General features: G+C 33.6%; 1 protein-coding gene across 1 annotated transcript; it reads right to left on the minus strand.

The window, feature by feature from the left end:
- Nucleotides 1-776: 776 nt before the first annotated feature.
- Nucleotides 777-27,471, minus strand: LOC115887791 (cytochrome P450 4C1-like). The gene is made up of 5 exons (XM_030907288.1): nt 27,389-27,471; nt 16,582-16,650; nt 16,349-16,514; nt 7,505-7,684; nt 777-940 (listed from the first exon to the last, which is right to left on the minus strand). The coding sequence occupies exons 1-5, from the start codon at nt 27,455-27,457 to the stop codon at nt 777-779; spliced, it is 648 nt and encodes a 215-aa protein (XP_030763148.1). The 5' UTR covers nt 27,458-27,471.
- Nucleotides 27,472-27,763: the final 292 nt, after the last annotated feature.

Below are 27,763 nucleotides of genomic sequence, written 5' to 3' on the forward strand. Positions count from 1 at the left end.
ACCGGTTTGGATCCTTGTGGGAACAAACCTTATATCTAGTTAATTATTTGTCAACCCTAATCTCTATACCAGGTGGTGTATCGTCGTTGGAAACATAGGAAGTCCCATGCCAATTTTGAACTGTATTGATGGCTCTCCTATTGATTTTATAGCGAAGTGATAAATAGATTTTTTAAGGTCTACGTTTGGTAAACGCACATGCTAAATTTGAACAATTTTGGACTAGAATCGATTTTTAAATTAAAACTGAATAGCTAACAATTAAACACCAGTCAAAAATCGACATTACGATGTCAACGTCATTTTCAAACGTAACATAATTTTAACAAAATTTTAATATTCAGTACTAGTAATAATTTATTGTTATACACATAAAGAAAGAGTGAGCATGATAAAATGATATTACGCGGAAATAGCTTAGACAGTGTGTCTGACATGTTTCCGTTAATTCATAATTTGTAAATCTAAGGTATGTCAGTTTTTACTGGTCTTTGATTGTTACCTGTTCGGTTTTAATTTAAAAATAGATGCAATCTTTCTTAAATTACTCAAAATCCATTTACGATTTCTCTGTAATTTCAATAGGGGAGCCAATATTTGAACTGTTCAAAATTTGCATTGGATTTCCTATATTTCCAACGACGATGCACCACCTGGTAGATGAGAACAATTTTATAGTATGTCCCAAAAAAAATGTTGACAATATCACAAAACTATATTCATTTATTTTTGTATTTTTATTGATTGCAAAGTAACAATAATAACATTAATGTTGTTTAATTTCTAGGTGTGAAATGGCAGTCAATATCGCCTTTTGTCCTCATTGTGATGAGGCCTCTCATCTCCATCTCATCAATTGAGCGATATTTGGATGATATCCAAAAATTCCTAATCACATTGGCCACTACCACCTTCATAGACATCATTGCGTATTGTTTGCCTGTAAAAAGATATAGTCCAAGATCCCAGAGTGATCAGACATAACTTATTTTTACAAGGATGAAACCTTAGGCTCTCAGTAGTGCTCTCATTTGCTTTGAATACCGGCGTATTTGTGGGGTTCGCCCTGTGACATCTTGGCAGATACCAGGTGAGAAAGGTAACTGAAAGAAATAAATGAACTTTAATTATTTTTACATGTCTTAAAGATCTATTGTGCCCCCTTCCTTGAGTCATCACACAGTCTATAACCCATCATACCCCTGTTGTAGAGGGGACAGGGTATTTCCCATCCTGCTCTGACAACAGTTCTTCCTCCGAGTCTTCACAGTCGAGGAGCTTGCTTCCGGCTTGGCTGGGGTACCCGTGAGGTGGAGGCTGGAGGATCTGTCTCCATTTTCTCCACCTCTTGTTGTAGTATTCAATAATTTTAAATTTGGTTTTAAATTTAAATGGTATGCTTCTTGGTTATGCAACCAAAGATACCGGAACGAAGTGTCACAACTTCGAAGGATTATGGGTAGTCCCGAAAAAGAAATTAGAAATTCGCTCTCTTTCGATTGTGATCTCAAAGATGCAGGTTGTAAAAGGATTCAGGCAAATACAAAACCTTTAAAAAATAGTTTCTCCCTTTAATTAAAACACCCCCAAAGACGACGAAGGCGTGAACATGGCGCCCAACGCGAGGCTGATTGATAGTTGGTGGAATTATTAGCGAGGTTAGTAGAAAAAACTAGTAATAAGAAAAGTTAACTTGGCTTGGGGAAGGCGAAGCTGATGATGGACAAAATGGCGGCACGAAAAAATTTTTGGATGACTTTGGACAGGACAGGGATGTTGGCAAATGGCGATGAGGAGAATAATTCTGACGATTCTGACGCTATCAATCGGACGTTAGACAATTTCCCGAATCCTAATACACACGAAAATGAAGTCTAGAGATGTTATTAATTTATCACAAGCATTGGTGTCATCTTTTAAAGAAGTGGTAGATTCCTTTAAGTCAAAGGAGTCGGCTTCAAGCAGATTTTTAATAACCTTTTCTGGGAGATATTACGAAGACCCCATAGAGTTTATAAGAAGTATCAACCAACATTTTCATGATCAAAAAATTTACCAGGATTTACAAAAGGTTGAAGTCATGGTGGAACATTTAACGGGAGACGCCAAAAGATATGGTAAATTTGAAAGACTTAACTCGAGTGGCAGGGCAAGTAGAGAGTGACATGGCAGAGACAAAAAAGGTTACAAATAGGAGCACAACATTGACCAAAAATATACCTCATCCATGTAGGTTTTGTGGAGATAACCATTTTCATAGAGATTGCCCTAGAAATCCATATGTTACGGGAAACCGACAGAGGGCTGTGAGTGGCAATCAATCCTCCCAGCAGACTCCAGCCCAACAACGACAGAACAGGCAGTAAGTACATCCCTTTCCTCACTAACGTCAGTAGTAAAAAGTCACACTCATATTTTAAAAGAAATCGTAGACAAAATTAACTTTTTAATGCAAAATAAAAAAAATTCTTCAGTAATTTCAGTAATTAACTCAACTTTTCATCCTGCTCAACAGTTACCTCATGTCCAAATTAAGATTTTTGATAAAATCGTGAATGCTCTGATTGATTCGGGATCTGCCAGTAATTTTATTCGTACTTCGGTAATTCCTTCTAAGTATTCAAGTGTTTTGCAAGAAGAGACACCACAGAGTGTTTTGTTTGCGTGTGGGTATTCAAAAATCACTAGTTTTGGGTCAGTTTCTCAACAATTTTCTATAGAAAATACGAAATTTAATTGTAATTTTCAAATTCTTTCTGAGTTAGAAGAAGAAATAATATTGGGGGCTCCTATTCTAGAACAAAATAAAGTAGTTATAGATTATGGTAGAAAATGTATATATGCAGGGGTTGCAACATTTTATTTTCGACAAAATTGTAATATGTCAAAACATTCATTTGATCTTCCAGATGATTTAGAAATTCCATAGCAATATAAATTAGATCTTTATCCCCTTTTTCAAGAATTTAGTGAACTTTTTTCTATTAATAATTTACAACCTACTACGTCTACCACAAAACACTCTATTAGATTAAAAGAAAACAAAATAATACAACAGAAACCGTATAGAGTCTCTCCAAAAAATAAAGCAGTACTTTATGAACAGATCCAACAGATATTACAAGCTAGCGTTATAGAACCGAGTAATAGTGAGTACTCGTCACCAATAGTATTAGTAGATAAGCCAGGTACCCAACCGCGATTTTGTATAGATTTTCGAGCTTTAAATAATATAACCATAGATGAACCTTCAAACTTGCCAAAAATCACAGATACGATGAAAGATCTAGGTGACGCAAAAATATTTACTGTAATCGATCTAAAAAGTGGATATTGGCAGGTGCCATTATCTGATGACTCAAAGAAATATACAGCTTTTTGTACACCAGAGGGGCATCTTTATCATTTTAATGTGATGCCTTTTGGGCTTAAAAATGCGCCTTGTACATTCCAAAGATTAATGACACAAGAAGTTCTATCTGGTTATTTCCAGAAATTTGTAATGGTCTACTTAGACGATATTATCATTTATAGTCCAAATTTTGAATTGCATAAAAAACATTTACGGTTAGTTTTAGAACGATTACGGCTTCACAATTTACATGTTTTACCAGCTAAATGTCAGATTGCCTCTTCAAGCATTAACTATTTGGGTTACCGTATAGAAAAAGATACGAATACTCCACAAACTAAACAAATTAAAGGAATTTTAAATTTTTCAATACCAAAAAATAAAAAACAATTACAAGCTTTTCTTGGTACTTGTAACTGGGTACGCGAATTTATACCGAATCTCTTAGATATCACCTCACCATTAACAAGACTATTACAGAAAAATGTTAGATTCAGATGGACAGAAGAGCAGGATGTAGCTTTTAACAAAATAAAAAGCCTTGTTGGCAAACCTTTAGTTTTACACCGGCCAAATTTTAATGAAATTTTCGTATTACAAACTGACGCTAGTGATAAAGGTATGGGATGTGTCTTATATCAGGAGGACCCGAATAAATCTAAAAGAATTGTCTCTTACGCCAGTGCTACATTTTCAAAAACTGAGTCTTATTATCATGTCAATGAAAAGGAATGTCTTTGTATAGTATAGGCTATAAAAAGATATAGTCATTACCTGCAAGATAGACCTTTTTTGTTACGAACCGACAACCGATCTTTATTATGGTTAGAAAAAAATAAAGATGCCAAGACAAAGTTAACTCGATGGTCTTTGCTGTTACAAGAGTTTTCTTTTTCCATAGAACATGTCCCTGGAAAAGACAATGAATTACCTGATTTGTTATCAAGACATCCTGAAGGAAAGCATGACCTGGAAGAACCGGAGGACAAATTCTGCATTCCTAGTTTTGAGAATAGAGGTCACATTACATCCTTAGCGTCAAATAATATTCCTACTTCTATCGACTTATTTGAAGAAATCACTGGAGATCAGGGTACCTCCCAAGAAATCCATAAAAATATTACCAAGTTGCGAAATATCACAGCAAATGGCCCTCAATCCCGAAGAGAACAAACATTCTTAAATACATTTTATGTCAATAATGGACTTCTTTGGAGAAGACATCCTTTAGGTGATAAATTGGTGGTTCCAAGAATCAGCTGGTCCAAGGTAATGTCTCATTATCATAATCATGCAGATAAAGCTCACCCTGGGAGAGATGAGACAATTAGATGTATATTCGATAAATTCTATTTTAAAAATATGAATAAGATTGTGGGCCAGTACATCAAGAAGTGTCTTGTGTGTATATCCATGAAAACCATGCCGCAGACCAGTGCACCATTGAGACCACATAGACCACAACGTCCTTGGCAAGAAATTAGTGCTAGATATTATGGGACCATATCCTCCATCTACGTATGGCCATCAATATATACTGGTTGTAGAAGATATTTTCAGTAAATGGGTTGAAGCCAAGACTTTTAAGCAAGTAACTGGCCAACAGGTATTTAGAAAATGAGATATTCTATCGTTTTGGTACTCCCCAGACTATCGTTTCTGACAATGGCCCACAATTTATTTCTAAACTTTATACTAAAATGGCCCGAAAATATAAAATCCAGTTGAAGTATAGTCCAATATATCATGCTAGAGCTAACCCAGTTGAGAGACGTAACCAAGAACTCAAGAAAATCATAAGAACACTCCTTGCAGACCAGCCAAAGAATAAGTGGCAACAGTACATTGGACGAGCTTTGTTTATTTTACGAACAAGAAAAAATGCAGCCATTAATACCACTCCTAGTAAATGTCTACTAGGATATGAATTACCACGTCCAGGAGACTGGAACCTACCTGTAAGTCTTCAACCAACCAAGAATCCGATAAGTGACTTGAGCCAAAGTCATGAAGAAATCAGACAGCACCAACAACACTACCAAGCCAAGTATACAACTGAACCCATTAAACCTCCACCTTCTTTCAAAAAAGGCGACCTTGTCATGGTACGCGACAATCGACAGTTCAAACATCCGTTTGATCCAGTGTGGTCTGGACCGCACAAAGTGTTAGCCTTGATAAGTAAAGAAGTTTACGATGTAGAGCGAGATGGAAAACCCTATCGACTTCATGTTGATGACCTTAGACCTGCTCCAGGGAATGAAGAAGCTGTAGCCATAGTATCCCATCCTCACGAAACGAGTTGCCCTAACGAGGTAGAGCTGGAAGTGGACCAGTTTATCCCGTCTCGTTCCGACTCAGTTAAGAAGACACTGCGCCTACACAGTACTAGTGTAGGCGCCCCTACTATCCATTTGGCCAGCGATAATGTTTCTTTGGTAAGCTCGGATGAGTTTACTGACCCTCTTGGAAGTTCCAGAGATGCCCATTCCATATCTGAATATACTGACAGTCTGTCGTATTCAGATTCTGAAGCCGATCCTGACCTTGCTGCTGAGTTGCCGGACAATACACTGAAAAGTGAATGTTCAGACACCACCATGCCTACGATCCCCAACTTTAGTCCAACCCCAACGTTTGTTCCTGCCGTGCCCGTAACCAACGAAACTTCAAATCAACGCCCCCGCCGTGTAGTGAAACGTCGCGTGTGCCGTTGTTGCCCGTAAGTGAAATTGTGAACCGAATTAAATAATTGTCGGTCATTTATTCCATAATGTATGTGAAGTTGCTCCTATTAGTTTTAAGATTTTAGTTAAGTAAATGAAAAATATAATTTTCTGTTTATTTCTTTAGATCTATTTGCATTTCTTAGTTTTGTTACTTTAATAAGTTGCTACAAATGTGTTGTACTTGACAATAATTAAGTTATTTAATGGCTTATCCATACTGTTTTTGTATTGTGTTAAAAAAACGAAATTGTGACACTTTTTGCCAGGGGGGAGTGTTGTAGTATTCAATAATTTTAAATTTGGTTTTAAATTTAAATGGTATGCTTCTTGGTTATGCAACCAAAGATACCGGAACGAAGTGTCACAACTTCGAAGGATTATGGATAGTCTCGAAAAAGAAATTAGAAATTCGCTCTCTTTCGATTGTGATCTCAAAGATGCAGGTTGTAAAAGGATTCAGGCAAATACAAAACCTTTAAAAAATAGTTTCTCCCTTTAATTAAAACACCCCCAAAGACGACGAAGGCGAGAACACTCTTTAACTTGGTCTCTCCTTAGTCCTGATACCAGTGTTGTACCGTATCTATAATAGAGGATATGTCCCTCTTTCCCTATTGTCTCCTTGAATTGAGGTCAATTCCTGTTGTGAGGACCTGACCATGACCCTCCTCCCTCGAGTTGATGACTCGCCAACTCGATATCCTTACATTGAAGTTCAGACCCTGGATAAGGCTCAGCAGGTAGGTGGTGTCTTTCCCCTCGCTCCTCGGCAGAAAGACCGTGATGGCCGCCCCTTTAGAGATGTTTTCTCCCTTCACTGCAACCAGTTCCAGCCCCTGCCAATTTTTAAGTTTAGGTGCGATTTCCACCAACCGATTCGCCGATTCTTGAGATACACAATCTATGAGGATCATGCCCACCCAAAAGGGTATCCCCGCAAAACGTAGCTGACCCACATTTTGTAGATCGTTGTGTCGCGATCCGATCGCCACTACTTCGTCCAGTATAGCCTCTTCTAGAGACGTTTACTTGTCGTAAAAATAAGTAAAGTCCATTTATTTCTTTTAGTCACCTTTCTCACATGGTATTTGCCAAGGTGTCACAGGGCGAACCCCACAAACACGCCGGTGTTCAAAGCACACGAGACCACTACTGAGAGCCTAAGGTTTCATCCTTATGAAAATAAGTTATGTCTGATAGCTCTGGGATCTTACTCTAATAACATTATTATGAAAACGAATAGATTTGTTTTTAATATACACTGACAGGAACTAAAAATGGGCATCTTAAAATTTTCATGTATTTAAAATACAGTTCGATATATTTTGTTCAAGTAGACCAATTTTGATGATTTTTATCACATGATGATGATAGACTGATGGTGATATGATAGTGTATAGCGCGAGATATGGGGGATAGTCACCTATACAATTCCTTGGCCCCTCTGAAAACGGTATGTAGCAAGATGGCGGTCTCTTAGCGATTTCTTCTGGTAGAAACCTGTCTGGGTCGAACTTCTTTGGATTCGGCCAATATTTGCTGTTGTGGTGAAGAACAAGAGTATAGGCCACTATATTAGCTCCTTTAGGAAATATTTTGTCTCCTAAAAATATACGTAGTGATCCATAATAATTGAAATAGTTGGCAATACTTTATTTGAGAATTTTAGAATTAGTGGTTGGTGTTGACGCTTAAACAAATTATTGATTATAGCCAAATTATATCAGAATAATTATATATAATAAATTTTTCGTATACACGCTATTTAAATATAAGTTAGTGGTTTCAATTACACTTTATACTTTTTAGTTTACGATTATTCACAATGTCTAAAAAAGACAATTAAAATTAATAGAATATCCTAGCAACAGCTTGCGGTATTCAGTTGTATCCATAGAGAGAGCCTAATATTTAGCTTATAAAACAGTCGACTTTTGATTTCTAACCACATTTTCTCTTGACGGAAGATAATTAAAGGCCAAAATGACATTTATCGCAAATTTTGAAGTATAGTTAGTGGAAAAGTCAAATGTTTGTTAACTTTTTCCACTAATTGAAAATACCTACCACTAATTTTGACGCTCTGAATCCCTACATCAAATTTGAGGAAGAAACTTATACGCTAATTGAAACCACTAATTTATTCCATTAATTGCGAGGTTCTGAACGAAGCTTTAAGAGTAGAAGTTTGTTCCTTTAATTTCGATGTAAGCATTCCGAACATCAAAATTAGTGGTAGACATTTTCAATTAGTAGAAATGGAATGACAGGGTGAGTTTTATACGATATTCTCTATATCGGTATCTCGGAAACTACTGGAGATAGAGGATCGGTTAAGAGTGAGATTACTCATCCCTAATGTGTTGTGTTCTTCGATTTTTTCTAAAGCCTGCCATTTTTGACATATGACACAAATATATGTTTTTTTTTAATGGAAACCATAGTTAGCCATGACTCCATAAAAAGCGCCATTTTTTAAACCTTTCAGCGATATAAGCTATAATATGTTTTTTTTGAAAAATTACTGAATTATAGCCAATTCTTATCTTCCTTGGCTAATTTCACTTAGTTGGTATGGTATTCTTATTCTGCTATGATTTTTAACTTATAAAAAGACAGAATATATTACTAAACGGTTCATTACAATAATTTAAATTACACAAACTAAAAGTTAAAAAAATAATATCACTACATATACACTTCAAGTTATTTTCGAAAATGTTCAAGAATCCGCCATTGTTTTGAGTACATAAATGCATCTTTTTAAAACTAAATTACTAGCTATTCTCACAGAACGACCGATCGACTTTATTAAACTTCTTCCGTAACCACTCTATTAATGCGCGAGTCTAAATTTAACTTTTCTAACTTGTCTAAAAAACCTAAGTAACGTTCACCGGTCAACGTATCCTCTAAAATATATGGCCAAGAAAAGTTGAACCAATAATCCTACACGCATTTCTTCATTTAAAAAATTCATATTTACAATTTTTGTGTATTTTAATTTACAAAGTTTGGATGTCACAGTTTCACATTTCTGATAGCAACGACGCGACGACTGAACTTGTTCCTAACTAATAGACCGAGAGCTGGCTACATAAAAAACCTGATCATCGTTACATGGCTAATTTTTTGTGTGAAGTATCCTTTTCTGTAGCCATTGTGAAATAGTCATGTCTGCCAGCGCGATCTCTGGGCTTAAAGCGGGTGCGGCTAATCAAAAGGGTGAAATTTTGACACTAAAAATATTATAAGGTACACAAGTTATAATTGCCAAATAGCTTTTATTTATTATTAGGAAACGTGTAAAATTGTTTGACAGACATTTTTCTCGTGGCTGAAATGCCGGCAGACAACGCGAAAGAGGCATAGAATTTTGACAAAAAAAACCATTGCATACATGCATGTCGGTTGGTAAATGTCATGTTTATTGTTAATTAATTTAAAAAGCCGTATGCAAAAGGGCAGACAAAAAAATCGTTATTAAAATAATAAAAAAAAATATATTTATAATATAATCGTATATTATATGATTTATCTATGTATACTTGGAAATGGATGAGGCGGCCAGCGTTCCCTGAATAAAGCGCTAGAGTAATATGGCGCTTTTGATAACTGTCTGCAGCTGATTGAGCCACGGTCTTTTTGTCTGCTCTTTTGCATACGGCTTTTAAAATACATAAATATGACATTTCACCCATCGGCATACAAATATGCCATAATTTTTTTCATTCTTCAAATGTCATTTTTTAATAATTTTTAAAATTTCATGGCCTCTTTCGCGTTATCTGTCGGCATTTTAGCGACTAGAAAAATGTCTGCCAACAGTTTTCCACGTTTCTTAATAATAAATAAAGGCTATTTTCGCAATTATAACTCATGTATCTTATAATATTTTTAGTGTCAAAATTTCACCCTTTCGATTGGCCGCCCCCGCTTTAAGCCCCGGGATCGCGCTGGCAGACATGACTATTTCATAATGGCTCATGACTATTTCATAATGGCTTCATAAAGAATTAGCCATGTAACGATGACAAGGTTTTTTATGTAGCCAGCTCTTAGACCATAAGTGGAATTGTTTAAAAATGATATATCATTTATTATAACTTAGAAATTTTTGAAGAAATTCGAAAGAAACATATTATAGCTTAAATTGCTGAAAAGTTTAAAAAATTGCGTTTTTTATGAACCAACTATGGTTTCCATTTAAAAAAACATATGTTTGTGTCATATATGTATATGTCGAAAATGACAGGCTTCACAAAAAAAACAGCAGTGGCGGCTCGAGACCCGTGTGACTGGGTAGGCGACAAAATTTTAGTTGCGTCTATTTGCCCCCTAATTTACATAATACCCTAGCTCAGTTTGTAAATATATGTTATCTCTGGGTTAAAAACATAGCTCAAAAATATTTAGGACAAAACTAAAGCAAAAATAACAGCATTCAACGTAATGACATAATGATTGACATTATGTACAAGTATAGTTTTTATTAATCTATTTTATCTATTAGTTTTTTTTATCTATTACTATGGAGTCACTATGGAGTACATCATATAATTTTATTTTATTTATTTACGCAAACTTAAAAATTGGTAGTATTGAGATAAAGAATAATTATGTTTTATATAATAAATTGATGAGTCGGTCTCTTAATATATCTCATCTCATCAATCTCATCTCTCGAATGGTTTAAGTCGTATCTGAGCAACAGAAGTCAACTTGTGAGGGTGGGTACCATGTTGTCTTCTAGCAAACCAATAGAATGTGGAGTACCACAAGGCTCAGTACTAGGCCCTATTTTGTTTCTTCTTTTTATTAACGACATTGCTAACATAAACATCAGTGGCAAAATATGTCTTTTTGCGGACGACACTAGCTTCACTTGGAGCAACAAGTGAAGGCAACTTCACGGCACTTCATGGCACTTCACAGTGCAACTTCACGGCACTTCATAGGATTATATCAAATGACTTAATCACCATTAAATCTTGGTGCGATTCGAACCTCCTGAGTCTCAACATTTCTAAAACTAAAGCTTTGTCGTATAAAAACTCGTTGCAGCCTTTTGTACTTAACAACACCACCATTGACGTCGTAAAATCTGTAAAATTCTTAGGGCTTGTTGTGGACAATTCTCTGAAATGGGACATACATATCGAAGCTTTGTCGAAAAAATTGAGCTCTGCCTGTTTTTCATTAAGGCCTGTTTCTAAGGAGCTTAACTTGTCAGTGGCTAGAACTCATTATTATGCACTTTTTGAGTCGCACCTCAGGTATGCCCTTCCATTCTGAGGTACGTGTTGTGCGACTCAATTTGACCGCATTTTCAAGCTCCAGAAGAGAGCTGTTCGATATTTACTGGGACTAAACAGCAGAACTCATTGCCGGGACTTTTTTAAAAAATTAAAAATATTGACTCTTCCTTCCTTATTTATATTTGAATCCGTTTGCCTAATATGTAAACATGTATCAGCTTCTCAAGAAAGGCCATCTCACACTTATCCACTCAGGAACGCGGAGCAAGATCTTTATCTACCTACCCCACGCTTAGAGTTAGTTAAAAGTTCAATATTACACAACGCGAAAAAAATGCACAATCACCTGCCATTTGAAATCAAATCCATAACATCATTTTTTTCATTTCGCAAAGCATTGAACTCTTATTTACTAGACAAGGCTTTCTACGCCGTAAATGAATTATATTTTGAAAATCGAATTTGATCTTTTAAACACTGGTCTAATATTTGCTATTATTGCTATATTTACTAATGACATCGAAATGAATTTATTTAGAGGTCATTGATATTTTACTATAAACTAGCTAAATATTTTTGAATATTATTTTTATTTTTTTGTTCTTTGACATTTTAAACATTTATAAATGTTTATTTTAACAATAAGCTGACAATATTATTTGTATAATGTTTTGTATTATCTTTTGTTTGTTTGTTTGTGTACATTGTTTTTTTTACTTTGTTTGTTTGTTTACCTTTGTCTATAAATTGAAAAATTTTTTGACAATAAATGCATTTATTTATTTTATAATAGGAAAGTAACTTTCTAACAAACCAAACAAACAATTTAAATTAGTAACAAACAAAACAAACAATTCGAAAGCTTCTGGAAATACATCTCCAGGATTATTCTCCTTAAATTATTTTATAATCGAAATTATTATATCTATTATTAATACCTGCAATTTATTCAATAATTTATGTTGGTCAATAACATTTTTTGTCTGTTAAATCACTATTAAATGCGTTGAAAGTTGGAAATGTATCAATATAACAAGTTTGTTAAATCAGATGTTAAATGCGTCGAAATTTTTTTATAGGATTCTTTAAATTTCAGATCCGCAAGAGATAAATAAAAATAATTGTGACATACTAGTACTAATCTGCAAATCTTATTTCTAAATGTATAACAAAGTTATCTAATATTTCATAAAAATAAAATTCGCAAAGATATTTGACTTAGCCGCTTTTATTAACATATCGAATTGAAATAGCACAGAGACTTTTCTGTAATATCTGTTGTATCGTTCTTCTTGCACCGAATAAAATAACGTTTTTAAATAAACGTTTTTTGAATTTTCATATAAAAGTTTTACATGCTACTACGTATAATAAATCATACGAAATATCCCCTTAACGGAATGTGATATATCTCGTTATGAAATATCGGAAATATCCTCTTAACTTCTCAGCCTACCGAGCCTCCACGACTTGATGCGAAGGCGACCGGAGATTTCGCCTAAGCCCCGCCTTAATACGATACAACTCCGACTTACGTCGCGTCGCTACCGCACGACGAGTTAGATAGAGACAGAAGACTGCCGTACGTCGTGCATCGACTCTGATAGTAGGCGATGTAGAAATCGCCAAACAAAGGCACTCCAACGGTCAAAATTATTTTGTTTTCTAACCATAGAAAAAAAGATAGAATTGAAACCTCCTTACAAAAATTTTCGACGGTTTTGTGGCGCCGTCTATCCTGAGACCTATCAACTATTATTTAATTTTCAGGGCGGGATATTTAAATATTACCATATTTTTTATAATTATTATTAAATGTATCCAAGCTTATTAATTCAGCATATGCAGAAGTCAAATTGACAATCTGCATATGCTGAACTGATAAGTTTTGATACATTCAATATGCGAAGGTGGGATGCGAAGTAAATAAAACACAAAGTATTTACAAAATACAACTTCATTTCCTATGTTCCTGTTGTTCGATATTGTTTTTGTTTTACATACAGATAGTTAATTTAAGGATGGTCTTGAATCAACACTATTGAGTGGTTGTTTCGACTGATTCTCTCGACTGTCTTCATTGTAATCTAGTCTACAATTTCAAGAGGCACTGTAAAAACAAAAGCATATATTAGTTATAACTTACTGGAGAATGATATATTCATCAATATTCATTTCTAAGACTACTTGACGCAGTTTTTTTTGTCATACAATATATTTATGTGTGTACATATCAATATGTATATATGTAAGGTTTTGTTGAAGTCATGCTTTAATGTGTCATCATCATAGGTATTAAATTTGATACAACCCTACAAAAATTTTTTAAGCAATAGGACTATTTTCCTGTAATATAAATATTAATATTTAATCCGCTACTTCAGAATTCTGAATAAAGTACTAAGCCTATCTTCAACTAAAGCCTGAATCCAGCAATACGGCAATACATATTTTTAATGTTGTGTACTTACCAGGCATTAATATGAGGAATACAAGTTTTTATCTTCTTAGATTACAGTTGAGGGTTGGAACCTTTGGTGTTACACAGCAAAATAAAAACACTAAATCACCACAATACACCAAAACACTTTTACTTTTACACTGGACGCGCGTTTCGCTAACCATGTTAGCATCATCAGCAGATGATTATAAACTAAAGTACAATCTACAAGGTGAGCGTTTATATACTCGCTCAGTGGGCCCCTGAGGAGTGGGCGTGGCAAAATCTAGCCAACCGAGTCAGAGCCAACTGAGCGTAACAGTTAGAATTTCCGCCACTAGAGTAGTAGGAACAAAAGAACTTGAAGGAATTGGACCGTTGACTCTGTTCATACTATCTTTACATTTATTAATTCTGATGCTTTCATATGCATCTAATTGCCTGTAATTTGAGGCTTGTTTAATTAATTTTAAATTATTAAGATCTATACAATGTCCATTATCAACAATATGTTCGGCAACGCATATCTGAGCTAAATGTTCTTTAAATCTAGATTAATATTGATCTTCTAGTTTGCCCAACATATTTCTGATTACAATCTTTACTGGAAAGGTCGGGTATTTACCCGAAATTTCTTGTAAAGATTGTAATCAGAAATATGTTGGGCAAACTAGAAGATCAATATTAACTAGATTTAAAGAACATTTAGCTCAGATAAGATATGGTAGACCGGATAAATCTTGCGTTGCCGAACATATTGTTGATAATGGACATTGTATAGATCTTAATAATTTAAAATTAATTAAACAAGTCTCAAATTACAGGCAATTAGATGCATATGAAAGCATCAGAATTAATAAATGTAAAGATAGTATGAACAGAGTCAACGGTCCAATTCCCTTCAAGTTCTTTGTTCCTACTACTCTAGTGGCGAAATCTACTATTACGCTCAGTTGGCTCTGACTCGGTTGGCTAGATTTTGCCACGCCCACTGGGGCCCACTGAGCGAGTATATAAACGCTCACCTTGTAGATTGTACTTTAGTTTATAATCATCTGCTGATGATGCTAACATGGTTAGCGAAACGCGCGTCCAGTGTAAAAGTAAAAGTGTTTTGGTGTATTGTGGTGATTTAGTGTTTTTATTTTGTTTTGTTTTATCTTCTTCCAAATGTTTATTAAGTCGTCTGCTTCAAAATGTACTGCACATATTGTAGCATTTTGGAAAATATTTTGAAGATTTCCATTTATAAATTCTGAATTATCACTAGCTTTATAAACAAGGCTTTAACTTACGCTACAAACAAATCAGTCTGCTTTATAATCGGGAACTTTGTAAAACGGTCCTTTTGAGGGAAAAAGACAACCACAACACGAATGCATTATAAATAACCCCATAAAGTTTATAAACATTTTATAAACAAAGAAAAACTGAAAAACAATTTAGGTAAGTGTCACTTATTGACTATTTTGACATATGTCAAATTTCTATATATACAAAAAACATAAAAATTGATAATTTTCTTTACCAATCTAAAAAAAAATATTAGCAATAACTACTATTAAAAATAAAGCTTTTCTCATATTTTTCTGGGATATTAGTTAAATTTATAAATAAAAATAATTTTAAGTAAAATCTAGTCGAAGACCCATGCAACATTTTATCCGACCAAAGAAATCCCGTAAGAGTTTCACCGGTCTGTTTCTAACGCAGCGGCACAGTCAGCGGTCAGCGTACGTTAGCGGTAGTGAATATGTTAATATACAAGACCACAAATATTAAAACAATATTGATTATTAAAACACACTTCCGTGTATTAACAGTATTTTTATGTATTGGCAACATTAATAGTAAATAATGTAATGTAATAAATCGCCTACCCTGACGAGCCGCCACTGAAAAACAGAGGAAACAATCTCATTAAGAATATGATTATCTACAACTTCTAAGTGCAAACTTTTTGTCTAAAATAGATTATAATGGAATTAGGACCAATTTTTAAAATAGCCGAAATTTGTTTTTTTCGAAATATCTAGTAAGCCAAGAATTTTTTCAAAAATCTAAAAAGCGCATATTTATAACCCCACAAGGCTGCAATTCTATCCCCATTTAACCGACTCTCTATCTTCAATAGTTTCCGAGATACCCATTGAGAACATCGTAGAAAACTCACCCTGTAAATAAGTTGCCAAACTTTCAACTTTTCCACTCTAATTATATTAAAATTTCTCTATGGATGCAACTGATTACCGCAAGCTGTTGCTAGGATATTTTATTAATTTTAATTGTGTTTTTAAACATTGTGAATGATCGTAAACCAAAAAGTATAAAGTGTAATTGAAACCTCTAATTTATTCCACTAATTGCGAGGTTCTGAATGAAGCTTAATGATAACAGCCAATAAATATTTCAATTTCTCAAATCTATTGCCACCCAAACCAGCAAAATCAGAATAGCCAGCTTTTTAATCAATGTTGATCATTCTGTAGTTTTACTGCAATACCAAAAAGTGTTAACGCTATAGAAATTTGAAATGTGTGTAACTTTTATATAAAAGAACACTGCTTACCAATTTGAATGTCCTTATTAAGATATCTGCCAATCATAGGCACGGGCGGAAGCAACCTCATACTTTCGGATATAACTCTCTCAGTATATTTCAATTTTGGTAAGTGATCTGTTTCAATAGGTGCATCACGGCCAATCTCCGTTATTACCTCTTCGTATACTTTTTGCTTTAATAAAAAATTATAATCAAAATGAAATACCTACCCCAAACATCTGTTGGTTTTTTAAAATTACCTGAATTTCTGGATGCATTCCCAATAATGTAAAAGTAAAAGTCAATGCGTTTCCGGTAGTGTCTGTGGCCTAAAAGTGTATTTAATCAGTATTAGCCCGCGGTTACATTGGACGCGGGTCCGTGCGTTTTTTTATACGTGCGAGCTCTGACGGTATTTATTCGTACGACTATTTTATTATAGTGGTTACATTAGATGCGCGTTTATGGTGTCCTGTGTGTCGAGTTTGTCAAAACGGACGCCACTACTTTGATCCTGTCTGAGGATTTAATGTTCAAATAACTACTTATGAACAGAAGAGAATGTTAGGTAAATGATTTATATGCAAGAAAAGGGGAAGAAAATGAATATGTAAAATATTTGGTGAATTAAAACAGCAACCGGTCAAATTTTTTGAATATTTTAGAATGTTTCCAGCAACATTAATATATCTAAAATAAAAATAAACCTTGGTATTCAAAAATATTCAAGTTTTTAGGGAATGTATTGGGCCCAGAAATATAAAAATTGGAAGGCTCGGACGTGCACGTATTAAAAAAACAAACCAGTTTGTTTTCATCCGACCAACGGAAATTGACGTAAGTGCACGGACGCGCAAACTCCGATGCAATTGTAACCGCCTGCGTAGATACCATTTGTTTGTTTTTTGATGCGTGCATATCCGAGCACGTACGACCAAAAAAACGTACCGACACGCATCCAATGTAACCACGGGCTTATCCTTATTTTTCATTAAGAAAAAGATTTGTAAAATATAGTCCACCAAAACTTACATTTTCCATTAAAGATACGGTTGGGTATCATTATAGCCCAAAACATGAAAGAGTTTTCTTCAATAATAATTAATGTAAATAAATTAATGTAAAAACTGCTTTATGATATTTATGTAAATATCAATAATAGATAGTCACAAATCCAAAAAAAATATTTTGTTTTGTGTGAAATTATTGATGAATATCGATATATATTGAGTACAGTTTTGACTTCCATCACTATTCCCACTTCCATCAGCTGCTGACTCATGGGGTTCTATTATCGACGAGTCTAACTGTTTTTATTATTAATAATAGTATACTGTTTTATTTGGAGTAAAAATGACCTTTTTTGTGACGAGGCTTTACGTTGATAATAATGCTATTTTATTTTACATCATAATACATGCTATTTTTTCAAACGCCACATATATTTTTTTAAACTACTTCAAACGTTCCAAATAATAAAAAAAGTCTTGTATGTAATTATATATCATACTCTATATTATACTTTAATGCTTCATGCATTTTAGGCGTTAAAATTATTTTTAACATTGAAAATGTTTCTGTTATCCTATATAAGGGAGCCCAAATTGAATTAAAATGCTACATTTGCCACACATGACGTCATATACCTATACAAGGGTATAGGAAATCTCGGCGCAGCGGCGGCAGTCGGCCAGCGCGCGCAAAAACCATTACATCTCTAATTGTTTATTGATATATCTTTATTAGTTTAAAAGCAAAAAATATGGGGTTTGCTTTGATACCTTGTCAAGACATAAGCGAAACTTTTAAATTGTTTCTTTTTTTCATTTAGGCCTTCGTTTTTCGTTAAATGAAAGTTATATTAAAAAAAAATCTATTTTAAACCAAATTTTCGCATGATTGAAATGATTATGCAGGTTTAAAGTTTTTTTTGGTCATAAGCGCTAATGGAAATGTTTTTTTGTAAATAATTATAAAAATTACTCCCTACGAAGACTTTATTGTGTACTGGATCAAAAAATAAGTATTTGTTTTCTCTATACGGTGGTCCCAAGTAGCAAATTTTATTTTATAAAGGTTGTATAAACAGCTATGTGATAATTTTTATAGGATACCTCAATTCATATAACGTGCTATATGACCGTAATATGATAGCTTTACAACCAAAAAAGGCCCATTTTTATACAACCGTTTAGTAGTATAGAAGTTCTATAAAAAGGGTATACAACGCTTATGCAACTATTTTACACAGCATTATATAACTATTATAAAACTAGTTTTATTGTGTATTACGTGGTCACATCTAAGAAACAGAACAATAAAAACATTTGATCATTTAGCGAGGTACAAGAGTATTTTATTTTTTACCGAAGAATATTAGGAGCAAATTATATTTTAAGCGTGTCGTAAAATGAATCTAGAGGATGTGAATTGTTAAAAAGGAGACTTTACTCGACAATGAAAATGGCGGGTAGAGCCAGAAGGTACAACAAATATGTAATATAAAAAATCATTAATAGGGTTTGAAAAGTAGGGAAAATTTTTGTTGTGCCGAAAATTTTACTGGTAGATTATAGGTATGTATTTGGCAAAAATTAAAAGCGCTTTAATTTCGATTAAGGTTTACATATAAATTTAAACAATAAAATAAAATTAAATTTTCAAAATTCTGTTTTTAATTTAATTAAACACTTTATTACTGTATGTGGGAATCTTATCACAAAATAGTTCTCAAAAATAACATTTTACAATGTATTTTGATGTTTTTAATTTTGCTTCATATAATGGCGGCCATAGGCCATACAAAAATTCTACCTTAAACATGGCGAATTATAATGCAACCATTTTATTATAAATGAATCCCTTAAATAAGTCTTTGTTGTAAAATAAAACGGTATAGGATAAATATCTCTCATTACGCAGAATTTCCGGGCACTATAGAACTATTTTGGACATATTGAGATTTGTGACAAATAGATGTTGCCAAATCTCATTTGATTAGTATTTAAACTAACAAACATGATCAGATTTTCATGGATTCATGCACGCAATGCATTTCATGCGTGCCCGACGAGTGAGCAGCAAACTAAGGACTTGGAAAAACAACAATAAAACAATACAAACATTACTATAGTAAAACTTTTACACCAACGTGGCCACAATGCTTTGAAGAAGCCAGACAACCCGAGAGATTTTGGCTTTTGAGAACCTAGGGAATTCTCGGGATTATTTGCCGTAATTTCGAGGAGTTTTTTCTTACATGCTCTTTATAACTACCACTGCGTTTGTTAAGTTTTTTCCAACTTTGTCCAGAATTCATAATAGCTGTGATTGATTATACTCGTACGTAGATATTAGTTTTGCAACAACAACAATAACAAAATAAATAACTAGGTATACCATTTAAATTAAAATGAGGTTATATTATACATTACCAGTTTTATAATGCAGATATTACAGCGAATTTATTTTGTTAATCACAATTTTATCATATAAGGCTATATAACTGTGTTGTATACAGCATCATAGTTTAACGCAATAAAACGTTCTATCATACAACGTAATACAACTTTAATAAGACAAGTTTAAGTAACTATTATATGATCTTGTGACTACTAGTTCTAATAAATATTATAGAACTCTTACATGGTGGGTATAAGAGTCTAATAAAATAATATGTTTGTTATCATATAGCATTGTCTTATTAAGTGTTATATCATACTAAAAGAAATTATCGTTTAATGCGTTATAGGATACGTTGTAAAAACCACAAGAAAATAGTTTAATATGACAACTTTTATTAAAAAACAGAATGGTCGAAACCAAACGATTAATAAAATCAAGCAGTCCTTAAGACAACGTTATTCGACTGTTATAAAATAATTCAATCCTTTTAGAATTTCTTTTTGCTACTTCGGGTATTAATATATCGATTTTTGATGATAGTGCCCTTTTACCCGGTCTAATTTTGTACTACTTTCGGAATAAGGGTCCCCATATCATGTACTGTACTTCCATCCCTGAAAAATTCAGCTTGTGACACCGAAGTGAGAAGTAAAGTCAAAATAAGCTTTAATCTACCTACATCATAGGTAGGTGTAGGTACTCTAGGTATATTCTACCTAGACAGTAGCTGAACTAGCTGACAGTAGTAATTAATTTGTTATCCGATAAGTAGTTGTCATTATATAAGTTTAATCGTCTTATACCTCCTATAACGGTAGGTTTTGGATTTTTCCTGATTGGTTTGTTAAACAAAAATATACTGGGCATATAAATGTCTGTTACAGGTTAATTCGTTAAAGAAATATGTTACACACATATTATTTTAATAATAATAGTATAATAGTAATGGCTATATTATGTTATAACACATTATTGAATTAACAATTGAAAACAGTATTGAATGTACTTATTTTAACCAATGCATTGTTTTGTTTTTTTAATCTCACAAATAAGAAATATTTTATAGTTTTTATTATAAAAAACAGTGATTATACAATTTATTTACACCCCTTACACTGTTTTCTGTAAGGGGTGTAACCAGGAGTATATTTCGTAACCTTTTACGATATAAGAGGGCACAAAGTGTTTTATTACTTAATGCTTAAAATTTAATAATATATTTGTACATAAAATAAAATAGACTAGAAAGTCAATTAATTAATATTGACGTAATTACTAAATAAGTACAAGATTTTTTTTCTAATTATTTTAGTGTATTTTTAGTCACCGAATTATAAAGGAGAGATATCCAACCATTGCATTATTTTACTCACAAATAAATGTTTTATGGTTTTTATTATAAAACAACGATTAATTTATTATACACCCCTTAACCCAAACACTCCAAGGAGGATATTTCGTGACCCCGTATTTAAAGTGGACAAGGTTTATTAGTCAATGTTTTAATTACCCAGCGTCTTTAATAAAAATCTAATGTAATTTTTCATAGAAATGATCTGACATGAAAAGCAAATTTTATCAAAAAACTTTTTGATTATCTACAAGGAGTAAACCGCTGACAAATGTCTGTATACTAATGCCAAAGTAATGCCAAAAATACAAATTAAATACCAAATTTCTCATATAATGCCCCACTAATGCCAAGCTGATTCCAATATAATACCACTAATACCACGAATAATATGTAACACATTTGTTTCACGAATTAACCTGTAACAATACTGGTAGGTACGTGCACAGATTTTTTCCTAGGTAACTTAAAAGTCGTTAAAAAGTCTAATTATATTTAAAGAAGATATAATTCCAACAAATTACATTATAAGGCCAATAATGCACAAGTAATACCATTAAAATTTTAGCGTTTTTAACTTGTGTAACATATTTCTTTAACGAATTAACCTGTAACAATAGTGGTAGGTACGCGCACAGATTTTTTCGCTAGGTAACTTATTAAGTCGTTAAACAGGCCTATAAAAGCTATAACAACATAGGTAACTAATATTTATAATTTAATTCGAGTTTTAATCTCAAATAATAAATGTTTTTACTGGTGTATTTCTGAAGTGTTCATTATTAAAAGTAGATATTCTTCAAGTTATGCGAAGTAATAAGTAATGTTTCCGGTGAGACCGCGTATATGTCACCGGATTCTGGTTAGTATAAAGACTTTTTCTATAGAAAGAGTTTTTTCTATATTTTCCTTTCAAAATAAGACTAATTTCTTCTTATTCTTTTAAATATTACAGTGTTTCTTTTTCCTAAAATGTTATACTTAATTTTCGCTTAAAATTAAAAAATCACAAATGGAGGAAAATATACGTTATTGAATAAAGTTTATACAAATCACTTTACCATAACAAAAAAGTAAAAACATGTCATGGCGGAAGATATTCAGGTGGCATTTCACACATTTATCTATTAAAATCGAGATTAAAATAATAAACTTGCGTAACATGTTATACACGAGATAGAAAGTTTCAGAATCGATTAATACGCAATACGCTACGCAGTCAACTTATTCCTATGCGCGGATGAGCGTCTTCAAGACTCTTCCTTCGGCCAGGGTCACGACGCCGTCGAAGAGGAATCGGCCTACGTTTGGCTAAACAGGCTGGACACGGAGTACGATATTGGCGAGTCTGACTATTTATAAAAATTTGCAAAGTAAAATATGTTGGAAAAATAATTAATCCATACATATATAAAAGCTCAAAGGGTTTTTTTGTTGCATCCATCCCGCCGAAACCGCTTTACCAATCTTGATGATTCTTTTTTTAAATGAAAAGTATATATGTGTAGATTTGTTATGAAGTATTTTTATAGTGCTTAATGGCTATTTCTTTGTATAAAACGACTAAATACTAAAACATACCTGAAAAACACCTACACACAATACCTCCAGAAATAAATTATTTGTCATTGTCAGTGGTGTGTCAGTTAGATTATATATAACGTTTTTAGATATTTTAGAGTGAGTTCATGCCGCCAGCTTTACATACATAAATATTAGCACAAAGGTTCGTTTAAACGACATTAGTGAATTAGCTACACAAAGCGATTTTAGGAAATTCATCCTCTTAGAGAGTAAAATTATCTCGGAACAGTTTATTGTATGAAAATTCCTTACTATTTGGTCTAGAAGAATGAAATCCTACAAAAAGAATTAGAAGAAATTTCTGAAATTCATCAACCAAATGGGTAAAGTTAGTAAAAATTTATATAAAACTTGGTGACCTCTGGATTATACACATAAAAATTGGCACAAAGGTAAAGCGAATTTATGAAATTTATACCCTTAGGGAGTAGAATAGAGAATGAAAGTTTGCTCTACGAAAATGCAATTAACATTATAAACCAGACAGTATAAAATTTTATACAAGGGTTTATTTAGTGACATCATAACGAAATATATCTTCGTCAATTATCCTTCAAAGAATAAAAAATAACCTATAAAGAGAGTATTAATAAATAAAAAACATCTATGCTCACTAGCTCTCTATAAAGAAGTAAAAAATCATTTAAATCAATGCATGAACGATTCGAGGTGTAACGCGAACGTAGTCGCGGGAAAAAGCTAGTAATTTATTAAATTATTTTATTTAACTCTTTAATTTTCATTGAAAAGGAATTTTTGTAATTCGCCACTATATTAGTTAAAAACTCAGAAACTCATATCAAATTTAAGTTTTGCGATTTTGACTTATACTTTTTAAAAAATCTGAACACATTTTAAAAGAAAAAAAGTTTTTGATAATATTTGTGTAGATTGACTACAATGTATAACATAAATTTCTACGACCGGTCTACCTAGTGGTCTGCAGCATCGCCTTGTGGTGCAAACGTGGGCCTGTTAATCTGTGACGTGACGCACAACAGCCAAGAAAAACAGAAGCGTGGCTAAGAATTTAGTAATTTAAAAAAATGTCTTTTAGATACAGTAGTAGGTATTAAAAAGTTTTGTGTAAATGGGCCTTTAACAGTTAAAAAATTATATCGTAAAGTGTAACTTTCCGTAAGAATTCTTTATCTGTCATTGATCATGATCTGTCATCATGTTAACCTGATGTTTTGTATGTTATTTTGTTTTTTTCGATGTTTTTTTGCTTGCTTGTTTTACGGATAGGTGCGATCGCATAATTATTATTGATAATGTTTTATTTAATGTTAACATTACTACTTTTTCAGTGAATCTTTAAATCTGTTGTTTTTTGTTAAGTTCGTTATTTAAACATATGTATGTAATACACTCATATTAACACTAATCATATTTTTACGTTTTTATTCATCATTTTCAATGCCCCCCCGGTTGCATCTTTGTAAAGGACTGTGAATTTTTTATATTGTCAACCACGACGCAAAAATTAATATTTTTAAGATAATCCAAAATTTCAGTCTTCAGAAATCACTTTGAGTGACAACATTTTTTTGCCAGCGTGTTACTTATAGTCTAAGAGCTAGCAACGTTTTCGAGAGATAATTTTAAGAAAGTTGGTTCTTTTATATCTTTTGCTATGCTCTCCTGAACAGAGTCCGAACCGTCTAGCTGCCGGTAGACGTTGCGTTTACTACTGCGCATCATATCTGTGTTCAATATCTGTTCGCTACTGCGCATCACAAATTCGCCCTGTACGCTCTGTATATATTATTGAGGAGCTAAGGAGGCTCAGCAAACTTATGTGTAGCATATTTAATTTCATAAAAACAACAAAGTATTATGAAAATCACATCATTGTATCTCTACTCACAAACGGGAAATAAAGCGCGTTTCAAGTAGCGCTGACACTGCCATACCTCTATCTGACTGCTATATTTTTGTTTTACATTGCATTCGAATGTTATCTACAAATTTTCAGCCTACAGAAAACAGTTTGGAGGTGTCCCGGAACTGGTACAGGTAAGATGTTTTACTTTCCGACACTGCGACATGCGAAAACGACGTGCGATAAACTGTGGCGACGCGGATTGCGGGTCTGCGATAAACGTGTTTTCTTACCATGCGACACTTGAGTTCAGCAAGTCGTTCGAAGCAGTGCAGTTTATTAAGATGAACGCTATTCGTCGTATATAATATTGCTGCGGTTCTTTTGCTTTATGACAAAGAAGAAGAAAACTTAGCTCTACTACTTCACGCTCCTGAACCTTTTCAGAAACATTCTGACATATACTCCGAGATATTTTTCCATGGGTTGTCTTTGGCCACCTTATTCCTTATCCGTATATGAATTTTTTTTCATCTCCCAGAGAACTGGAAATGTACGTACACAATCTACTAATCCATCATCCCATGTTTGTGACATGCAGAAAAAAAAACAAATATATTAACCGCCAAAAATTCCAAACAGACCGACGCAGATGCGGTGGATGCTACAAAAGTACTAGCTGCGATGTCATTCAGAAAAAAAATATTTTTCTGGACGACACGACGCCGACTTGCCGCAGCGACATCTGCGATGCCGCCATGTCGCTGCCGCAAGTCGACAGGTTAAACAACATACTAATTTGATTAGTGCTAGATTAAATTTACGGCACACCACAGTGTCGCACGTCGTTGTCGCATGTCGCAAGTGTCGGAAAGTAAAATATCCTACCTTACTGCTGACTGTCGCTTTGCTTTTTAACATTAAAATGCAATCGATTTTGAAAATATGAGCCTTCAGAAAACTCTGCATGTTTTTGCACCCGGCTCTTGGACTATTAGCCCGTGGTTACACTGGATGCGTATCCATGCGTATTTTTGGTCGTACCTGCACGGGCAAAAAACAAACAAATGGTATCCACGCAGGCGGTTACATTGCATCGGAGTTTGCGCGTCCGTGTACGTACGTGAACTATCGTTGGTCGGATGAAAACAAACTGGTTTGTTTTTTTTTAATACGTGCACGTCCGAGCGTTCGAATTGGGCCCAAAACATTCCCGAAAAATTTGAACATTTTTGAATACTAGGTTTATTTTTATTTTAGATATATTAATGTTGCTAGAAGCATTCTAAAATATTCAAAAAATTTGACCGGTTGCTGTTTTAATTCACCAAATATTTTACATATTCATTGTCTTCCCCTTTTCTTGTATAAAAATCATTTACCTAACATTTTCTTCTGTTCATAAGTAGTTATTTTAACATTAAATCCTCAGACAGCATCAAAGTAGTTTTGACAAACTCGACACACAGGATACCATGAACTCAGACAGCATCAAAGTAGTTTTGACAAACTCGACACACAGCATATCATGAACGCGCATCTAATGTAACCACTAAAATAAAATAGTCGTGCCAGTAAATTCCGTCAGAGCTCGCACGTTTAAAAATACGCACGCACCCGCGACCAATGCAACCGCGGGTTTAAGGTTGATTTTCACTATACCTTCCGTTTCCATTCCATATCCGTTCCGTATTTTTAGCCGACCATACCAATAGGTATGGTAGGCTATTAAGAGCGGCAAAAAAAGTTTTTTAATTTCACTCAAAATGAGTTATTTGGGTCATAACTGACCTAAATACATAATATTTTCATGGTGTCTGTCTGTTTGTCCGTCTGTCCGTCTGTAACACGATAACTCAAAAACCGCTAAACCGATTCTAACCAAATTTGGCACAAAAACACTGTGGCACCCGAGAATCTGGAATTAGTTTTTGATGGGGGTGGGGGGTTAGTAAGGGGGTATGGGAGAGGGTTAAAAATTTAAAAAAATCGTAACTCCAAAATTACAGTAGCTAGTGAAACGCAGTTGTCAATTTAAGATTAGGATTAATATTTGCAACAAAATTTGTAATAACATCAAAATCAGTCATCAAAGTCGCAGTTTGTGAGATAAAAAAAATGGAAAAATTCCTTTATTTTGAAACTAAAAGAACTGCCTACTAACTTTTTATTAACATATTTTATGGGCGGCTATATGTGCCTCCCGGCGCCAATTTTTTATTGTATTGACGCTATACGTAAGCTTCCGTTCTGTATCAATTCCATACTTTTTATTGTACAATTATATCATTACGAAAGTTTTATTTTAAGAATTTGTATCTTTTGAAAAAGGTAACAGATTTAATTAAGAGGTGAAAGAATAAATAAATATCAGCAAAATTTTAACAGAGCTGGTACAAATGTAAGAACGTGACAACGCTGGTTCCGATACGCTTCAGTCCGTCCGTCAAGAAAATGTATGGAAGGAAAGGACATGGAACGGAAAGGGAACGGAACGGATAGTGTTTATTGTCCTATTCATTTACATGATATAATATTTTATGTAAACGGAACGGAAATGGAAGGAAGCTGATATTGAAGGGATAGTGAGAATCAACCTTAATACGTCGTCTGTTGTTTCGTCTCCGTCACTCCAATATTACCAAAATATGAGCTGTCATTTTTTGAAATAACCAAAAAAAACTCCGAAATACGTCGTCCGTCGTTGATTTTATACAATTTTATTAGACTATTTCAAGAAACAGCTTACACTTGAATATTATTGAAGTGACGCAACGAGGGACGACGCATAACGGATGCATATAAACTCAGCTTTACGGATAAAAAACTCAAATTACCTGTGGCCGACAGGTATGAATGGACAAATATTAATAATACGAGATACGAGTAGATTTTTACTTACGGCTAATAAAAAAATCAATAACTCCTTGGACATAATGCTTGGATGAAAAAGATCACCTCGGCTTATCATTGCATCTAGAAACGATAACCTGGACCCGACAACTAAAAAAAGACCCTTTCACTCTTTGCCCACATCTAATGGAAATGCAAAAAAATTGTAGTTTTGTAAATAGGGAATTTCGGACAAAAATAAGTGAACCGGAAGTGATCGGATATTTTATATTCCCAAAGATTACAGTTGGGGGTTGGAACCTTTGGTGCTATACAGCAAAATAAAACACTAAATCACCACAATACACCAAAAAAACTTTTACTTTTATACTGGACGCGCGTTTCGCTAACCATGGAAAGGTCGGGTATTTATGAAATTTCTTGT

This window comes from Sitophilus oryzae, unplaced genomic scaffold, assembly GCF_002938485.1.
Source record: "Sitophilus oryzae breed Bouriz unplaced genomic scaffold, Soryzae_2.0 scaffold_637_pilon_pilon, whole genome shotgun sequence".
In the NCBI taxonomy this organism is placed as follows: domain Eukaryota; kingdom Metazoa; phylum Arthropoda; class Insecta; order Coleoptera; family Curculionidae; genus Sitophilus; species Sitophilus oryzae.